The 19,748-nt window shown below is 38.3% G+C and overlaps 1 protein-coding gene across 2 annotated transcripts; it reads left to right on the top strand.

Annotated features, from left to right (window-relative positions):
* The first annotated feature begins 123 nt into the window (after positions 1 to 123).
* Positions 124 to 8,144, top strand: LOC128466936 (transmembrane protein 272-like). Of its 2 annotated transcripts, none has more exons than XM_053448401.1 (6): positions 124 to 254; positions 3,459 to 3,491; positions 4,332 to 4,391; positions 4,482 to 4,658; positions 5,481 to 5,638; positions 6,043 to 8,144. In XM_053448401.1, the coding sequence occupies exons 2-6, from the start codon at positions 3,470 to 3,472 to the stop codon at positions 6,109 to 6,111; spliced, it is 486 nt and encodes a 161-aa protein (XP_053304376.1). In that variant the 5' UTR covers positions 124 to 254; positions 3,459 to 3,469; the 3' UTR covers positions 6,112 to 8,144. The 2 variants fall into 2 exon arrangements, with proteins under 2 accessions (XP_053304376.1, XP_053304377.1); XM_053448402.1 differs by lacking the exon at positions 124 to 254 and adding an exon at positions 1,346 to 1,378.
* The last annotated feature ends 11,604 nt before the right edge of the window (positions 8,145 to 19,748 follow it).

A 19,748-nucleotide genomic window follows, 5' to 3' on the forward strand; every position in this document is an offset into this window, starting at 1 on the left:
GCCTTTTTTCTTTCTTTCTTTTTCATTATGTGAAAAGCATCTGTTTACCTAATGTGAAAGTGTTAAAAAAATCTTGGATTCGTTCCTAGTCATGTCCCACTGTAACCCTCCCACTGCAGTGAGAAGGCTGTCTTTGGATAGGGTTGGCAGCTGTTCATGTTATGCTTGGAAGAAATAGGACAAGAGCAGCAGAAGGGAGGGACCTTTGGGTTTGTCAGAAACCAGGAGGAAGACGAGAGCTTTATCTGAAAAAGGTGAGAACTAGCTGATTTCTCTGCAAAAAGATTCACAGACATCTGACGCAGACCTGCAGGGACCGGCTGAGAATCTGCAGAACTGTTATCTGTAACGTACATCTGCAGCCATGCTTCGCATTAACTTTCCCTTGCCAGAGGCTTGCAGAACGGGATTGCTGTCTTAGATCAATTGCTATTTTCCTCTCTCAGACCACGTATTACTTTTTAAAGCAAGATTCCCAGGAAAAATCTAGTAGAGCACTGAAATACCTCGCTTTAATGTGCTTATCTTGTATTTCCAGTGATGCCCAATGATAAGTGATTGAGATGATGATTGATAAGTGTTATTAGATTCTATCTATCTACCTATCTATCTATCTATCTATCTATCTATCTATCTATCTATATGTAGATGTTTGATAGAGTAGAAATATGAATTATTTTACTAGGAGGGAGTCCGGCAAATTAAACTTGCGATTCCACCAACAATGTTGTATTTAACCAAATGCAGCATTAGAAACCTCACTAAGAGCATTGTTTTTTGCCCAGTCCTTTTTTCAGCAGGTCCCCCAGGTCTTGCTGTCCCTGGTAAATCACGGCAGGGTTGTTCTTACCTTGCCCTGCCGTGTACCAGCGGCATCGTCTTCTCCTATGGTAGTTGCGGGTGACCGCTACTCAGAAAAATTTTAAGTAGCAACACCTGCTCTATATTTTCAACGGGATACACACCCAGTTTTAATTACTGAGTGTGTGCCGAGTATACCTATATATAGCCTCACTCTACTTGTAGCCATGCAAGAGCTAGCTTTAGTCTCTTTGTGTTATTCCTTGTGTTTGCCTTGTCTTGGGTCTTGCACTGGTTTCCAGTTCCTTGCTTTACCCTGACCATGTTCTACTGTCGCTACTGGATTCTGAACCGTGTCCCAGACCTCAGCTTGGCCTTGAACTTCGTCCCTGCCTTATCCATGTGTACTGATGTATTGAGTCCTGCTCCGGGATACCCGAACTCGACCTGCCTTGGCTAGGACTCTTCTACGATCTTCCTGCTAATCCTGTACCTTGTTGTGGTCATCAGGTGATACCAGCTCTGCATTTCGAATCCTTATCCAGACACATCTACCTGGGCGGGACACTTTAGTCCTGTACTTTCTTTTCCTTTTTTTGCTGGAAATAGTTAATTGTCATGCGGCACAAAGTAGATATTGATAGGATATTTTTTTTTTATAATAAATGATTTTTTGTTAAAGGTGCAATATATCTCTATACATTCCAAATAATAAACATTGTGATAATAGTTATGGAATAGTTCAGTAGCTAACATTTAATGTGTATATCTGTATATTATTTTAATTAAAACGTTACTAAAGTTTACTGTACTTTACCAGTCATTTAACCATGTGTACTTTTTTTACGTTGCTTATACTCTAGGAAATTGGAGCCTGGAACACAGTAATTTTGACATATTGTGGTCACTGTAGTATGTGTCCTTGAGGAAAGGTCTACATAGTCTTACTGGCACATGCTACTTTTCTGTGATATTTTGGGCTTGTTTGTATGTTGTTTTTTTTTCCCTGAGAGCCATAGGCCCCTTGCCCTCTTCCAGTTACTAACATACACACAGGCATACATATTTACACACTTACACAAAACTTATAGGCCCACGCTAACACACACATACTTATACTAACACACTTACAGACATAATTTGCTTATAAATGTTTACTATACTATTGGAATACTATGTATTATTGAACAGTGACATCCTAACACACGTGAGTTGTTTTTGTCTTTCAATTATGTTAATTCCATTAGTATTGTCCTACTAGTGTTGGGATTAGTTAGTGTAAATACTTTAGGTTATCTTGTACGCAACCCTTAAGATGTAATCGTATGTTCTAAGGCTTCTAATATCTCAACTCAATTAGGGAGCTTAGTACAGCAGGAAGATTCAGATAATATTGTTAGTGAACTGCAGTCTAGGAGTGGTGAGGGCATCAGCAGTGTTTCTACACAACTAGGTAACTAGGTGATCCCCTATTAATTAGTGAGACGTATATGATGCCATTACAGCTACCTTTTGCTTCCACTCAGATAACCATTTTGATTTTTAACTTTTTATAATATTTTTCAGCATTTTTTTTAATTCAAGTTTATTAAAAAGCAGTTTTTGGGGGGGCAGGAAAAGAATTCAGGAAAAGGATGTAGTCAAATACCAGAAAACAGGAAAGGTTGTGTGGCTGGTATATAAGATACTGAGAAACTTTAAGGTACTCCAGTGACCCAAGCAGCTCCGCCAGTGAAAAATGCATTTTTACTTTGAACTTTGTGAGTACGTTCATATGCATTCTGAAAAAACACACACACTTACATCTACGAGACGCTTTAGTAACATTAATTCAGAGCTTTCTGTGCGTGCGATACTCTTGTGCACGAATGCTGGAGCTGGATAGTCTAAATGCACACTGACAAGCAGGAGATTTATTTATCCAAATGTGATGGGGCCAGAGAGAGAGAACAAATGCAAAGGATGAATCCTCCATGTATAAGCAAGGGAGGGAATGTTAATTTAAAGGGGAGCTATGGGTCAAAAATACTTATGGCAATAAGACTTTTTGTGGGAGCCCACCTCTATCTGCTGGTTTATTGATTACTTTGTTGTATGATTCTCTCTTTCACTCTTCTAATCCTAGTTTACTTTAAAATGCACATCAATAATCAATCTCCCCCTTCTGACTGTTATGGCTCTCAACTTGTATTCGTCTCTCAGACCACCAGCCCCCACACACCATGATGGTCACTAGATGGACCATGTGTTTTCCTATCTCCTAATTCTCAAGCACTCACTTTCCACCCTGTGGCCACCACCTTATAAACTTCCACCTTGTCAAGTATCCTACTCCTCCTCCAGCTAAAAGATGTCCACAAACATTAGAATGGCCTTGGCATGCTACTCCTTACACACTCCAATCATCTCTACCTCCTTCCACCCCAATGTTGCCAGAGCATGGTGTATACGTTAGCTTCAGTCCATTATGAGCTTCAAACAGACCCACTACCTCCAAAGTTACTCTTGTAGTTCTGAGCATCTGAAGGTTCCCTAATAGCCTATATGAGTCAAAAAAACATCAAGGGGGGTATGTTAATCCGATCACTGACATCTTTCCAACTAGAAAATGTAAATAGAAATCTTGCCAATCACATTTATTTTTCTTTGGGTTTCAGGAATTGCAACAATGGCAACTTCGGCAACTTCAGGTAAAGTTTACATTGTACACACCCTAGCCTCTACCGCTAAGCAGGACTCTCATATATGTGTTGCCAATCTGAACACTCAGCTATAATAAGTTTTGTTGATTTTTAAGATTTGTACTGTTGATGGGTTTACGTGTTTCACAATTTGTTTCCCGGCAATGTGTTAATCTCTGATTATGGAGGTAGCTCCAGCAGCTGTCTACTGTTTTTGCTGTCAGTAACAGTATGGGTGTTTCCATGGCAAGTGAAGTATGGAACATTCCACAGGTGACCTCATGAAAAGTTCACAAGTGAGGTCACCTCACGAGTTACATAAATTAACCATAACCACACTGATAATACTTTTTTTGGTGGTATTTTGGACCTAGTTGAGGAAACATTATGTGTGTAGACAGCTGTGTAAAATTAAAAAAACAAAAGAACATGAAGGAGACATGACCATATGGTAGAACATGTTATGCATACAATCATAATCACATCTAAATTACTACAATTTGCGGTGTCTGCCGCCCTGCCAGCTGTCTCTACAGGCAGATTGGACTACCTGCTGCTGAGGAGCAGAGTCGGTTGTGAAGATAATGGATCTCTTCTAATGGCCTAAAATAAAGGTTCTGTTCATCTGGTCTATTTTTTTTCTCATTTTAATATCTCAAAACACATCGATGCCCAAATAAAAGATGCCAAATGCTCTTGTATTAGAGCTCTCATGTTTGCCAAACATTGAGGATCATGAGAGTCATAGTTCAACAAAGGCTTGAGGTTGATAATATTGCCATCACTGCTTTGCAAAGCAGGACATACTTTTTTAATAATCTTATATATATATATTTTTATTTTTTTTAGGTTCCCAGATCTTTACTGTGTTTCTCTGGACAGTACTCAGCATAGCCATGGTCATCATAGGTAGGAAAAGTGAACATTGCACCATACAAACATGCGTTTTAGCTCCAAGTACTTTTCCAAACAATGGATTTTCTGTCTCTTTTTTTCCAGGGTCAATGCATATAGACAATTGTCCAGTTGAACCAAATATTCCAATCTACCTAATCGTTGGCGGTACTTTTCACTTATTGGGATTTGCTCTGAGCCCGCTGAAATTGGTTCAGGAAAAAGTGGCGTATGCCATAGGGGCAATATTAGGATTGTTCTCATTTTGCTGGTTCATTGCAGGTACAATTCTTCAGTTATTTGCCTGCCTCCAAAGCATACTTCACCCTCATGTTTACTTTATTATTTCTTATCCTTCCCTTCTTCATCATGTGATCTCCTGTATTTCTTCCTTTACAACTTCTCCATGCAGCCTCATGATTATATTTTAATTGTACAATTGACTATGGTGTTGAGAAGAGACCATAGTTGGTAAGTGGACATGGTAAAGTGATAAATATGTCTACTTCAGCCTCATCCACTGACTCTTCCAAGTCTTATTCTATATTTCCTACTCCCTACATTTCAAAAAGGTATATGCTGCAAACCATGCCATGGATTTTAAATCTATGACCTTTAGATGAAGAATAACTCATCCCTTCGTTATTTCATTTGAATGGGTTTCACTTCTGTGCTTTCTAAGTTAATTTCCTATAAATGAGCAAATGGATAAAACCGTAAGGCAGACCCAACTAAGTCACAATTAATTAGCAGAATCAGAAGTCCCTGCAGCTTGAAGCTCTTGGTGTCTACCACCAATGGCTCTGTTGAAATTGATGGACTACTTTCAAAAGCAGGTGCATGCTCTTGTTATCTTGCGGGTAAAGCATCTCAGAAATGACTGCCTCTGACTAAAGAGAATGGCAAACACAATCCAATGGCAATCTACTCTGCTGGTAGAACCTACTGTACTTAAATCTCACGTTAAGAAAAGACTGGTAAATTTGCTAGCAGGTCCATAGGTCAATATATGAATATCACCAAGTCCGCTTGTATATGTTCTAGTCACTATGAAAGAAAATAGCTGTCGTGACCAATAAATGTGTTTCTTTTTCTTCTTTTCAGGTAGTGTCTGGGTCTTCAGGGTCTACCAGTACAATCCAAGGCACTGTAATGATATGGTGTATAAATTTGCCTTCGGCATCTTAATTTTCGAGTACATTTTTTTAGCTATTCTTGTGGCAGTATTTTGCCTGTGCACATTCTGTGTTGGCATACTGATGGTAAGTGGTGTAAACTTATCCAAATCCAAGCATTAGGGTCACATATTTATATCGATAGTAAGAAATACTATACTATGCAAATACTATGCATAATATATATATATATATATATATATATAAATGCATTTTAGAGGGAAAATGTAACTGATTATTTAGTATGTATGTCCTGGCTCTTTATATTTTTACAAGGGGAGTTATATAATATATATACCAAAAAAGGGAGCTTCACTGGGCCATGCTGTTTGCCAATAATAAAATGAGTTTTGTTAGCTATTAGCTCCTGATTTAGATACTTGTAATTGGATGTGCAGAAGGAAAATTCATGTTGTATATTTAGCAATACTAATAATAATGTCAATAATCATTTCAATCAATAACCACTTGTTAATCATTCTTTTACTTAGGGAATAAGTCAAGACACACAAACACCACCCATAAGCAGATCACCGGATGATGAAGAAGCCTTGAAATAAAATTCTTTTGGAGTTGTGTTTGACCGCCAGTGACACTGCAATCTTCTCTTTTATTGTGGACTTATCAATGAAATGCCAACAGCCATGGAGTACTAGATACCTTCCACCATGGTTTAGGATTCTGTCTCTTGTGCATTAAAAACATGTTCTATGAATATCATTAATCCCGGTTCCAGGTTCTCTATGTACCATGGACCAACGAACTTCTTAACCGTAATCAATGTTCAATTTGCCTAATGTTGCTGGGAAATCTAAAGAGAGCTTACGTACTGCTATCAAAATAACGAATATTTTTCCAATTGTGACATAACACATAGATTTTTTTTTTAGAAGCTAGCTCTAGTGTATGGTTTTGAGAGGAAAGGAGCAGGAATTTGATAGCCTATGGATATGCTAAGATCTCCCTAGAGAACCAAATTACAAACAATATCCTGTTCTTTAACCATTCTCCTTGTTGCTATGGATGAAACCAGGAATGGAAATGTGATTGTGAATTATCAATAACTCACAGGTAGACTAGGTTCTCAACTGTGTTTATTGGTGCTGAGGGAGTCAAATGGACATAATTGTCAGGGTGTCTCTTCTTAGAGCTTAGGTTTTAGCCACCAATATAACCATCAATAACATTTGAATGGATTTATTCTGAATTTGATGCACATGAGTTGGGGATTTTATTATTTGCTAAGCTATACCCATGTTAGACCACGTTGTCAGTGAACACTTTTCTCTACAACTGAGCAGAGTTCTGTTCTACTTAGGATCAAACAATGGACAGATGGGCCTCCAGGATGATGTCTGCCTTACCAACACACAGGGTTTATCTAGCTGCTACCTATTCCCCTATAGAAAGTGGTCTTTTCTGTAATTTAAATCCTTGCATTTGTCATATCTTGACTGGGAAAACTGCCTCATCTTCAGATTGGAAACCAGGTAGCTTAATCTTGGTAGTGCAAGTGATTCCTCAAGAGTGGTCCCTTGGACCATTAAGCATGCGTATCATGTTGGTATAGCCACTAATGATTTTATTTTTTAACCAAGCAACAAGGTACAAGTATAACAAAATATTCTGGAGGTCACAGGGTGTTATTTGGTGCCACAATATGGGCAGGAAAGCCTGGCAATCTCAAAAGTAAACATGGATCTTCGTGGGGTTTTGTGAAAAAGAGACAGAGACTACAAATAGATTTCAGAAAATAAAATGTTTATTAATGATGCATTCAAAATATTGTTAGTTAGGGTCCTAAACATATAAAACCGGTTTGTATCTGCTTTTCTGCAATGTAAATCGTATGTCAAATTGCACTTTTTAGTTATTAGGCATTATAAACGCAGGTCGAATACATATTATTATCTATTGAACAGGACTCCATCCTGTGTTTAGTATTACATCCTCTATATATTGTTACAAATAGATACAAAAATATATGTATCCATCTCTGCTTTCAGAGTTTTTAATCTATATTGTATATAGCTTTAGCAGAGTGTATATTATTGCTTTACGTTATAAGCTTAAAGGGCATGTGCGAATGCATTACTAACTTGCAGAGTTTACAATATCAATTTAGGGGATTCTCATATGTTATTGCTTAATAATGTAATGTTGGGGAAAAAGGCAATAAATTATGGACGATAATGAGAGGTTTAAAAATGTATTTTATATGGATTTGGATAGTACATTAGCCCACATTGTATAGATCAAATATAATCATTCTTTATGTCTCTGGCTGCCTATTACACTAAAAACCTATCTATTTAGTTACGTGCATACATGTATGAATAGTAATTTATATGTGTGTATAAGTCATATACATATAATTTAGTGTAATCATTTAAATTCAATTTGATAATTATTAAATAATAATACCAATATTGGCAAAAGGACCTTTGAATAAGTGAAAAGGGGATATTACGCCAAAAAGCATTGTATATCTTAATTTAATATAATCTGCAATGCTAGTGCCTTGGAAAGCTAATGTTTAGAAATTGTTTTCTTTCTTATGTAATTCATTTCAAGCATTAAACATTTGCCAGCATTGCAGGGTTTATTTTCTAAAGCCTCGCTATTTTACTGGATTAAAACATTACTGTTAGCTCAAAATGTCTTAATTCCTGGGATATTTGGCAGCAGTGCTACAAAAGTATCAAAATAAATCAATATAATGTGAAAAATGACTTTATGCCAGTAAACGTGTTGATTGATCAAACTATATTGTACTTTTTTACATTGTTCCATTGTAGCAAGTTATGCAATAAAGGGGTTTTGATGTGGTTAGTTCATGCGAAACCTTTGTAGCAACTTGCTGGGAAATATCCCATACTTGTGTCTGACATCAGAAGGATGTCAGAGAAATATCCTGAGATCGGACAGGTTCCATTGGATCTGCTTAGCGTGGTTCATTATTTTAGGCAGCTATCTACTGAGAAACATTTAGCCATTGACACCAGGTCCAAGCCATTCTTATGTCTCCAGATAATTAGGTCTAACAGACTTTAAATGATAGAACTATTCAATAGTATAATACTTCAGAAGAGTGTTACTAAATTTATCATATGCTATATAACTTTAAGCAAAGCAAGAATTCAGTGTATACCCAGTTAATAATATATAATAAAAACACCCATCTAAGACATGAATATTGGGGATTCGCTTACATTAAATGGCCATATAGTGCTTAGACGCCACAATGTTAAAGTACCCCAAGTTTTGCGAGTCCTATCTAATTTGTATGGCTATATTGCTTAGCAAGGAGCTGAATCAGTGGAACTGCGCTGTATTAATCCCAAATGAGACTCTCAAGCAATTTAAATCCTATTAATGAGGCACCTACTGGATGTAGGTTTGATCAGAGCCTGCAAATATGCACAACACAAAACATACAAGAAAGAAGCGGAGCACACAACCTAAATAGCGTCATTTTATTAAATGACATCTTATTATATTATAATAATTACATATTCTTTTAATATACTGTATATAATTCACATAATTATAATGTTTTTACATTTTCACTTTTTCTGTACGGTTCTCTTTCTCATAACTAGAGATTGCACTGATGATGTTTTCATGCCGGAACTGGGTCCCTGTAAATATTTGTTTTTATTTTTTTATTATTTTTTATGTTGCATTTTTCTACTTTGTTTCTCTCTCTTCTCGCTCTGTTCTCACTAAACGCTCACAAAGTGATCAGGAGGTTGACCTCTGCAGCATCAGAGACCCCATCATGGTCTGCAGATATGTGTTATAGTGGCCGATGAATGTCTGCCTTGACATTGGCGATAGAGAATGCCCTATTTATTTAATGTAATAGAGTTTGTACTAAGTGCTGCTACAGTGTCAGCTCGGAACCATGCTGGATCTTACTGACAGAGAAGAAACTGGGCTGTCAGACAGCCTGATGTGTGTATTAACATTGAGATGTCCGTGAAAGAAAATCCTGCACTTTTCAGTGTGGAGTGTTCTATAAGGGCATATTATTACGCCCCTTTGCATCCTAAAAGGGTTAAAAATGCCTACCTCAGGTAAATATAGTTCCAAGTTATTAGGTACGTGTGTCCCTTCCCCCTCCCCCTCTAGCAATATTTTTAAATAGATCCTGAATCCGGTCTGTACTCTCAGGCTGATTTAATGATGAGGGAGAGAAATAGGAGGATTAAGATTTAGGCGAGTCTATAGTGGAAATCGCAGTCCTGTACACCTCTGAACAGGTAGGCTTAATGTCCAAATGGCTGCAAGGTTTTTGCCCGGGTGAATGGTTCATCGGGATGTAGAAAAGATACTCTTTAGGTCACCACTAGAATTTATGAAATTGTATACTCTGGAAGTCCAAATGAGATGGTTCTAGTACTGACCAGCGCACCATAGCACATATCTATATACATTAACATATTATATATTGATCATTCCATATTTGGCGTGTATGAGAATGAGGAAAACACAAACCATATTGTATAAAGTAAGGTAAAGTTACGTAAAACAGAAATTAGTGCAATAAGCGTTCAAAAACCCTCGGCAACAATTTTAACTAGTGCTTAAAATACTAATTTAATCCAGAAAAGTACAACACATATGCATTATAGAAATATGTATATACTTGTTATCTTTTTACATAGGACGAGGACTGAAATATATATGTGAAATATTCATATAATGTTTCATTAGGTTCTTAGAGTGTTGTATTTGCGTATGTTTATGTGTATATATACACTATATTGTACATGCCGCTTTGTGCATTGATCCAGTGCAAAAGAAAGATGAATCCTCCTTTACGATTCCCAAGGGCAGCCAGAATACTCCCTTGAGTATTGATGAACAATGTTTCTTGTCAAAAAAGGAATATAGTTCTTCAGTTCATTCTTAAAATGATTCTACTTCATTCTTTAAAGGCTGCATAGTATTTATGTATTTCTCTGTATGCTGGTGTCAAAGGTGCTGCATTTGATTTTTCTTTAATAAACTAAACTTGTAGCAATATCAGTTGACAAAATGATTCTTGAAAATTTTGATTCCAAGGATGCAAAAAAAAAAAAACATATGGTATTTTGGGGCCTTACGCAGGACAGCTGAACATTTCAGGTCTATGAACCACCATGCATGATGTACAGTAATGCCACCTTACACCTTCTGCTTCTACCTTCTGGGGTTGTACCGTGCAAAATGCATATCGTATATTTCCAATTCATAGGGGGAACCAGTTTTTCCATGCAAATAAAATGTTCAAGTTGTGGCCTGGAAAAGTTATACTTTCTCCAGTTAAGTGAAGGTGGTTCACCTCAGGACTATCTTGGTACCAAGATAATTCAATCCAAAATCAGGATATTACCACGAGTCTGAAAAGTTATATCGTTTGCAGAATTCACACGAAATAGCTCATAGTTTATTAGATTAGAAAAATGGCTTTATTTTCTATTTTTGAAGAAATTGTATTTAGCACTGCTAGTAATCAGAATGTGGAAAGTGCCACCTCAACCAATGTTTCTATATTTCAGAAAATCTTCAGTGCAATGGGTTTAACACTTAGTGGAGGTGAGTACATGTCCTATTTAAAGTGAATGTATTAATATCTCCCTTCACTGCAGGACCGCCAACAGGTGGGCACAACCATTACCCTTGTATGAGGTAAGAATGAGGACCCAGACTCCCTGGTCCTGGGCCTCCTCATTTGTCTTAGGGCCTGCTCCTGTGTCTGAGCCCTTAAGCGGTTTGGGGCTGAGTGGTCCCCTTCTGGACTTTGGGGCCCTGTGATGGGTATTGAGTGAGACAGGACTGGAGGTCCAGTGTTAAGGTATGTCCTGGGCCTCAACATTTCTGATGGCTGCCTTTCCTCACTGCATGTTACACTGTAGCTCAGTGCTGTCTGATATTTTAGGGCCACATAGTACAATTAAACACAGCCTGGGGACCGGAACCTATTTAATTAATAGTGTGCAATGATAGCACACTTGGTTTATCCAGTACCATTGACACAATGGATGTGCCTGACAGGCTGACACATTATGAACGAAATGTTCTCAGATCCATCATATATATATTTTTTTTATTACGCCAACATGAATGAAGTAGCGTCCAGTTTTCGGTCCCTCTCACAAATAAGACAAGAGACATTTCTTTATTTCAAAACTTTATTAATCGTCAGATATGGATTTTTATTTGTCCGCGGTGTGGACTGCAAATAACTACAGCACCGCAACACTCAACCTTTATTAATGTTATACAAAACTTCAACAATTATTAGCCAAACACATTTTGACACAGTATATAAATATTTATCGTCAAAATGAAACTTATAACCAATTGTAACCAATTAATAATCAATTAAGTAACCTGCTGGTATGGGCGTATCCACCTGTATCCCTGCTGGAACTCCTAGCGCGGCAGTCACATGACCATACGATTCACAGGGGCGAATGCCCCTGGAGTGTCCTGCACTTACACCTCTGTGCACCACAAGTAACCATACCTATAGATGGTTAACTCCTGCACCGTACCAGTGTAAAAAACCTGAGCACCCGGCAAATGCCGAAAAATAGGGGAGGGATGGTGGGGAAATGTTCTTTAAAATAATTGCCCCTATAGTGAAAGCCTCTTTAATATATACCCCTCAGGGAGGGTGATTACCCCCTCCCATCTGGCCCTGCACGTGCCACTAAACTTAACACTTTCAGTGCCCAAATTTTGCCTAGTCATCCCTTAACCCTTAAACCAGGCATTCACAGGCATTCACATATCTCGTCCGGCACTTCATTCATGTGGCCCCTCCGTCCCATTCTTTCCCTCCGGGGCTGTTCTGACTTGTGCTATTAAATTCAGCCAGGAGGTGGCTATTTGGAATACAATAACCATCACAGTACATGTTATTTATCAATATTGCACAATGTCTTCATAAACAATGGCCGTTATTATTAATTATCTAAAATGTTATTTGACCCGATTGGTTAACACAGCACGTCACTAGTATGTTTGAGACAGATTATTAAAGGGGAATGTGTGAAGATCCCCACAGTCAACTCATTTATAAAGGCGCTTTTACAGCAGGTAGACAGACTGTATGGAACAAGCAGTCATCACGTTTTCTGTGTTAATGTCACATAATTTGATGTTCAGAATATGTTAAATGTGCATAATCTTATCGATGTGTGTACAGTAAAGTGATTCATATTACCACAAGAGGGTACTCTAAGCTTTTTTTATACATTAGTCTTTAGTTTATACATCTTCACAGCTTGCACTCGTAGATTGATCACGATATGGCGCTCAAAGAGAATGCAGCATAGTTTTTGTATAAATATTGTAGAATATCCTTGAGTGATACCAAAACCTACATCTGGCTTTCCACAAAAAAAGATTGCACTTTAGAAATAAAGTGCTATAAGTGCTCGTGGTAGACCGACGAACTTCAATCGATTAGTCCCAGTGGCGTCGGCAGGGGGGGGCCAGAGGGGGCCATGGCCCCCCCAAAATCATGCTGTGCCCCCCGGTGTGCCCCCCCAATTGAAACGCCGGCTTTTTTTTTTTATAGACCCGGAGGAGAGAAAGAGAGGCGCCGAGCGGTCGTTGAGGATTAAGTTCTCAGCAACCGTTCGGCGCCTCTCACTCTTCTCCGCGACCGCGAGGCCTCTGCCTTGGTCGCAGTGCCGGCGTTTCAAGCCGGGCGCCGGTATATGTCGTCATATCCGGCGCCCGGCAGTGAAGCCGCGCACACTGCAGAACCAGGGATACAGAGACCTCGCGATCTCACCGCTGGACAAGCCCAAGGTAAGTGAACTTCAAAGGAGGGGGTTAGAGAGTCAGAAGAGGTAGATAGGAAGTGAAAAGGGGTAGATAGGTATAGATTGGGAGGGAGAAGGGATAGATAGGATAGATTGGGAGGGAGAGGGGGTAGATGGGATAGATATGATAGATACGGAGGGAGATGGGGGTAGATGGGATAGATTGGGAGGGAGAGGGGGTAGATGGGATAGATTGGGAGGGAGAGGGGGGTAGATAGGATAGATTGGGAGGGAGAGGGGGGTACATAGGAAAGATTGGGAGGGAGAGTAGGTATATAGGGAGGGAGAGTAGGTATATAGGGAGGGAGAGTAGGTATATAGGGAGGCAGAGGTGGTAGATAGGGAGGGAGAGGTGGTAGATAGGGAGGGAGAGGGGGTAGATAGGATAGATTGGGAGGGAGAGGGGGTAGATAGGATAGATTAGGAGGAAGAAGTGTTTATGGGACAAACTTGGCGTACGTTCAGCTGTTTGGGGACAAAGTTGACACAATATGTAATTTGGGTGCTGGTCGGGTTCTATGTGGGCAGTGTGGACACCAGGGTTGGCTTTGGGGTGTGTGACCAGTGATCTATTCCTGTAATTTAGGGGGTTTTATCTATACGTTTAATGCAGAGTTTATATGTAATTTCCAATTGATTTATACCTGCAAAGCTGGGTTTTGTGTCATTCTGTTCATCTGTATCGGCTATATTTCCATAAATTATTTATGTTTACCTGCAAATATAGGATTTGTATGTCTTATTCAGTTGATCAATACCTGGAGTGCTGTTTCCATGTGCTGTTTATTTGATCTATACCTTCAGTGCTGAGTGTACATGTGATTTCCAGTTGATCTATACCTGCAATGCTGGGTTTGTGTGTTCTTTTGGTTTATAACTGCAATGCTATGTTTCCATACATTATTTATGTATACCTGCAAATACAAGTTGTTTTTTTTATATCTCATTCAGTTGCATGTGCTGTTTCCATGTGTTGTTTATTTGATCTATACCTGAACTACAGGGTGTAAGTAAAAGAGCGGTATGGTTTAGTGAATGGTTTATGTATATCAGCAGCAGGGTATAATATAAGTATATATCCACAGCAGGGGCTAATATCAACATATATCCCCAGCAGGGGTTAATATTAATATATATCAGAAGCAGGGTGTAATATTTCTATATATCGGCAGCAGGGTCTAATATTTATATATATTGTCAGCAGGGGCTAACTTCAAAGAGATAAGTGCATATTATGTAGTTAAAAATGCACGTCTAACGTGTGTGTGTGTGTATATATATATATATATATATATATATATATATATATATATATATAGTGTATATGTACCGTTTTATAATTGGCCCCCCTACTTTGGTCCCTGGCCCCCCATGTGCCCCCCCTAAATATGAAAGCTGGAGACGCCACTGATTAGTCCACAAAAAAGGTTCTCTCCCTCTCCCATTTTCAATGCACCCGGCCCATCACTCTACTTCTTACCTTACACACAGTTCTGTCTTCAGTGCAGCTCATAATCTGTGTCACGTAACATGAATTATGTGAGGTCACATAATGGCCATTTCATGACCCCACTGGGTGGCTTGGTTAGCTAGGCGTCTCAGTGCCGTCTACCTGTCACAGCCACTTGAGATAATAATAAGAATAAAATGTATGTTGGGTTCTTTAATTTTTGCTTGTGGTGTGTATTGAATCTGATGACACTAGTATGGCCCCAAGCTGCTAGTCTTCTGTTAGTTTAGCAGTGGCCCTGAAGAATTAGATTATAATTAGGATTATTCATAAGGAGTAAAACAATGTATCTAGAAGATGAGTGTACTAACATAAATGCAAAGTTGAACTGTGCATACTATTATCCATAACGCACGTCCTCAAGCGCAAGGGAACTCAAAATAAGTAAGTATCGATGGTAAAGAGGCTTTTTCCACTTACTCCTTTAAGAGAATGATGGTGCAAACCTTACGTTTAATATAAGTAAAGTTTGCTTAACTATTTTCTTAAGAGAGAAAATAAAAGATTTACTTCTACTTTAAAACACCGTGATGGCGGCATCTGAGACTTTAAATCTTTTTCCATCAAACTAAGCAAAATTGATAGAACATTTTCTCGTGTCTAATAATAATTAATTGGTATGTGTCATGATTAAGAAATAATATTCCACATCCACTCCACTCCACAATTACCTTTCTTTTCTGTGTAGAGTAACCTCTTTTGTTCACATAACATTTCTTTTCCTTATACACTTAAGTACACAACGTTTGTATTATTCTTCAACTATTTTTTTCTTCTTTTATCTGTTTTTAACCCCCTAACTTTTCCCCCCAACTTTCTTAAGCTTGTTTGCCCATTTCTTGACAATTCTGCATTTATACAGCTCACAGAAGTTAGAGCCTCTCTCATGGTAATTATTCTTAAAGAGAACATTTTGAGATCTGACACTAGTGTTAGAGATGTCTGGCATCTTTCAAAATAAGCAAGAGCTTTGTATACTTCCTAGTACATCACAGCAATTTTATATGCAATATAGATAGACTAAAAATACTCATTGATTTAACCTTCTTTTTGACATTGTGAACAATATTTTATTCATATTTGTAAGAACGTTCTTGGTGTATAATCATCGGCCACTAGCAATAACAGTCTTGAACAAAGCAGGGCACAAAACCAAGGAATGAAGTTGTAGATCTTTGGATAGCAACCATACAATTTTATAGTGATTGTTAGCTATGAGAAATAAAACCCGTTAAATGTCAAGCCACCCTACCCCAGCAGGAGCATTCAAAATACGTTGACTTACAAATCATGTAGTCCCAGAAAAAAGGTATTCAATTGAATACTTCCATTTTGCTCCATATTACCAGTAACTCTTTCTCTCCTCAATGCCTTTTCAGTTTCCACCACTCCCATTCCTTAATCTTAGATGACCTCTTTCAGGGGTCTCGACCTCTCGTATGCCAGCAAGAAAACATCCCTGATGGTGCAGAAACCATAGGACTGTTACAATGTTTTATAGGAGGTAATAGTACATCCTATTGTCGTAAAGTAGTTGAAGCAAATATGTCACTTTTCCCAAATTGCACATTTTACACAAAATGTTAAACAAAAAATAAATACATTTACAGATTGAAATTATGTTATCTCTCACCTATTGCTACATTTCTAATTGATCTTGATTGGTTTAGGCAACAGTTGTATGGGCAGCGAGGAGCATTCCCAGGATGATACAATCATGTAGTTTTAATGTCTAAAATGCAAAACAAAGGCAACTCATTCACCCATTGTAGTGGCCTGCAGATGGCTAGCTAGCCAAGATTTTGCAGAAACATAATTATATTTTCCAGCTGAAAATGGTGCTAGCGGCAACTAACAGTTCATTGTCTTCTGATGGACTACCTAACGGGCATGCAAAATACGGTTTATTCTTGTACTGTCTGAGTGATCACGATGGGTACTGCAGAACACAACAGCTATAATGTCAATAATTTGCTACCCAGGGTCTTAGTGTAACGTGGCCCAGGCAGATCCTTTGTGTACCTAAATTAGGGGGATGCCAGGACAATGCGTTGTTCTTGTATTAGAGTATGAAACGGGTGCATTGAGCACAGCCTGCTGAACAATCTTTAAAAAGGTAGTCCAGCATTGCTTAGGGCCACATTGCTAAAGATCAAGATGTGGAGTGGAGGTGGGTGATCAGGAGAGTCAAATAGCGCAAACTGGCTTGACTCCAAGCAATTGGTTGTGGCAGCACCAAACACATGGGAAGGTGGATGAAGACACCCAAGGGGGTTCCTTTTTTGAAGTAACCACTAGGCTAGCTGTCAACTGGTGACCAGTGAACTGGTGACAAAGCCCTATGTGATGAAACAGTCTACTTCTACTTACTACCGACTTCAAGTATTCAGTACATACTACTAAACGTCCATGCTTCATGACATACCACTTCTATGGTAGGGCTTTCAATTTATAGCTTTTTGAAAAATGTAACCAAAAATCTGTTTGATACTTGATATGGGTATGTGGAATTATATATATACAAAGGAAACAAAAAGGTACATTCAAGAAAAGGATGTTCTGCCATTACTAGTTAGTGGCTATGGTTCACTAAATTAAAAATCAAAAATCACACTGAGAGTAATATTTTCTGACTAAAAAAAATGATGGGCGTCTGCCAAAAGACTTCACGTTAGCATAAATAGAAGAAGCCGCTCTCATCTTAAATCTTGCAAGGCACGATGTTGTGTTTTCACATATAAACAGCTTTTTCTAAATGTTTTGTCAGTTAGTGGATTTGAAATAAGATAGTATGCGTATGACAAATGTCACATTGTGTTTATTTAGATGATGTGTTTAATCTGTTATAATGTGTTCTGGGTAAAAGTAGAGAAACTACAGCGACTGGAAACGTATTAGTAAAGGTAAACACCAGACATAATTAGTTGTAAGATGCACATTGAAGATCTTGTGTCGTATGTTCCTCCTCCCTGTCTGGTTCTATTGTAGGAAATGTATACAAAAAAACAAAAACTGTCTGCGCTTCTTACCCTAATAAAGTTGGCAACAAATATATAAACATAATATAAATGAGAGGTTTTGGTTATATTGGATTTGAATTTGAATTGGCCAAAGCATAATTAAGCTCACCCGCCACGTCAAGGCACACTCTCAATAGGGTGAGAACCTACTCTCACCTCCTACGTAGTGGGCACACAAAGCAGTTTATACTGCTACCAAAACCTTATTAATGTGTTGGGGGAGGTGCAATTAAACCTCCTCCCCATTAACCCCTGGACAGCAAGCTGCAACCAGACTGATGAGGAGCCAACAACCTCAAATATGTGCAAACAGGGAAAAGAAAAAATGTCGGTGAGCTAAGATAGTCACAGGCTCAAATAATACAAATGTGTAATACGAGGCCTACCAAACAGGTGTAAGCATGCTGCAAGAAACAGTGTATTGGCTGTACAATGTATACATTGAAATGTACTTAGGTATGCTGCCCACACAGGAGCAGCAGGACGTCACTGATGCACTTGCACTTGGCCTTCCATTGAAACCAAATTACATTTTGACATAATGGAGTCTAGTAACAAAGCTTGACTTCGTCTTAAGTCACAAGCTACAACTCTCAAAGATGGTTGGCCACCCTATAGAGAGGAAGTGGTGTACAATATGGTGTAAATAAATCCTAAGAAAGCAAACATCCGCATCCCATGTTCAGATGGAGGGGTTACAATGAATATTAGCCCTTTTGGGGGAGATGTGGAGGTCACCTATTCTTCTCTCTATCTGTACTCCATATTCTGTAAAATGGATGGGGCTAACTTGTTTTGCAAAAAATGAATAAATACAAATCTAGCAACCTCCTAGAACTATTAGGTACCCCAAGTAGGGTTATGTCTGATCAATGGATCCTTTAGAATCCTTTAGAATTTGCACTCAAGGTATTGTCCATGGTGCTGATTGAGCATGAAACTGATTTCATGCCAATTGTGTTGCCTCTTTAAATTATATGCTATTTTCTGCGATTACCTAATGCTACCAAACTACTGACCAAAAAATATACTCCTAGTCAATCAATAGACTATTGGGTTTTTTTGGAGCTGGGAAATGATAACTTCTCTAAAGTCTAGTCACGGAACAAACAGTAATCCTGCTGCTTAATTGTGATGACCTAAAATACTAAGTGATGGAGTCTTGGAACACATTTGCACAGTATGTTGTTGTACATTTGAGTCTATGCATATAGTGATTGTGGCAGGTCACGTATACATATGATTGCTTAAAGACAGTCTCTTAAAAGCACAGAATAATGTAATGATGAATAATAATGCAATTCCTTGGAACATGCTCCTAGTGATCACTGGCCGAGTGCTATTTAAGCTTTGGAGTGCAATCAAGTTTCTACCATAGATTCAAGTGTTAAAGGTGCTGGCATCTAAAAGTTTAATGTAACGGTAACTTATATGATTTTATTGTCCAATTTCGACCTGCATTAATTTCAAGTTTTTGGTAAGGAATTGCTCCCTCCCTTTTTGTGTATAATCTCACAGTAATTACATGTTCTAACGACAATACACCCTCCACCAGCTGCTTTTGCAGTCCTAGGAAATCTTCCAAAGAAATTCTGGGTTTCTGGATAAAGCACACAAATTACTAACAGTACCATCAGGAAGAAGTGGACAAACAAATCAAACGCCTGTGTGATTGTTGATTTGCTTGCTCAAAATCCAGTTCTCAGCAGTGTGGTCTACGTGCTAAGAAAATGGATGATGTATTGTCACATTATCATGCTTTAATTCTTTAAAATAATTGCTCCCTGTCATTTTTCATGAAGGCTCTCCTATTAGATCAGGGTTACAATAATCATGATGTG

The sequence above is a fragment of the Spea bombifrons genome, chromosome 10, assembly GCF_027358695.1.
Source record: "Spea bombifrons isolate aSpeBom1 chromosome 10, aSpeBom1.2.pri, whole genome shotgun sequence".
Lineage (NCBI taxonomy): Eukaryota > Metazoa > Chordata > Amphibia > Anura > Pelobatidae > Spea > Spea bombifrons.

Coding starts and splice junctions, on each gene's coding strand:
- LOC128466936 (XM_053448401.1), top strand. CDS start 3,470: ATGGCAACTTCGGCAACTTCAG. Junction 4,659..5,480: donor ATTTTGCTGGTTCATTGCAG/GTACAATTCTTC, acceptor TCTTCTTTTCAG/GTAGTGTCTGGGTCTTCAGG. Junction 5,639..6,042: donor TCTGTGTTGGCATACTGATG/GTAAGTGGTGTA, acceptor TCTTTTACTTAG/GGAATAAGTCAAGACACACA.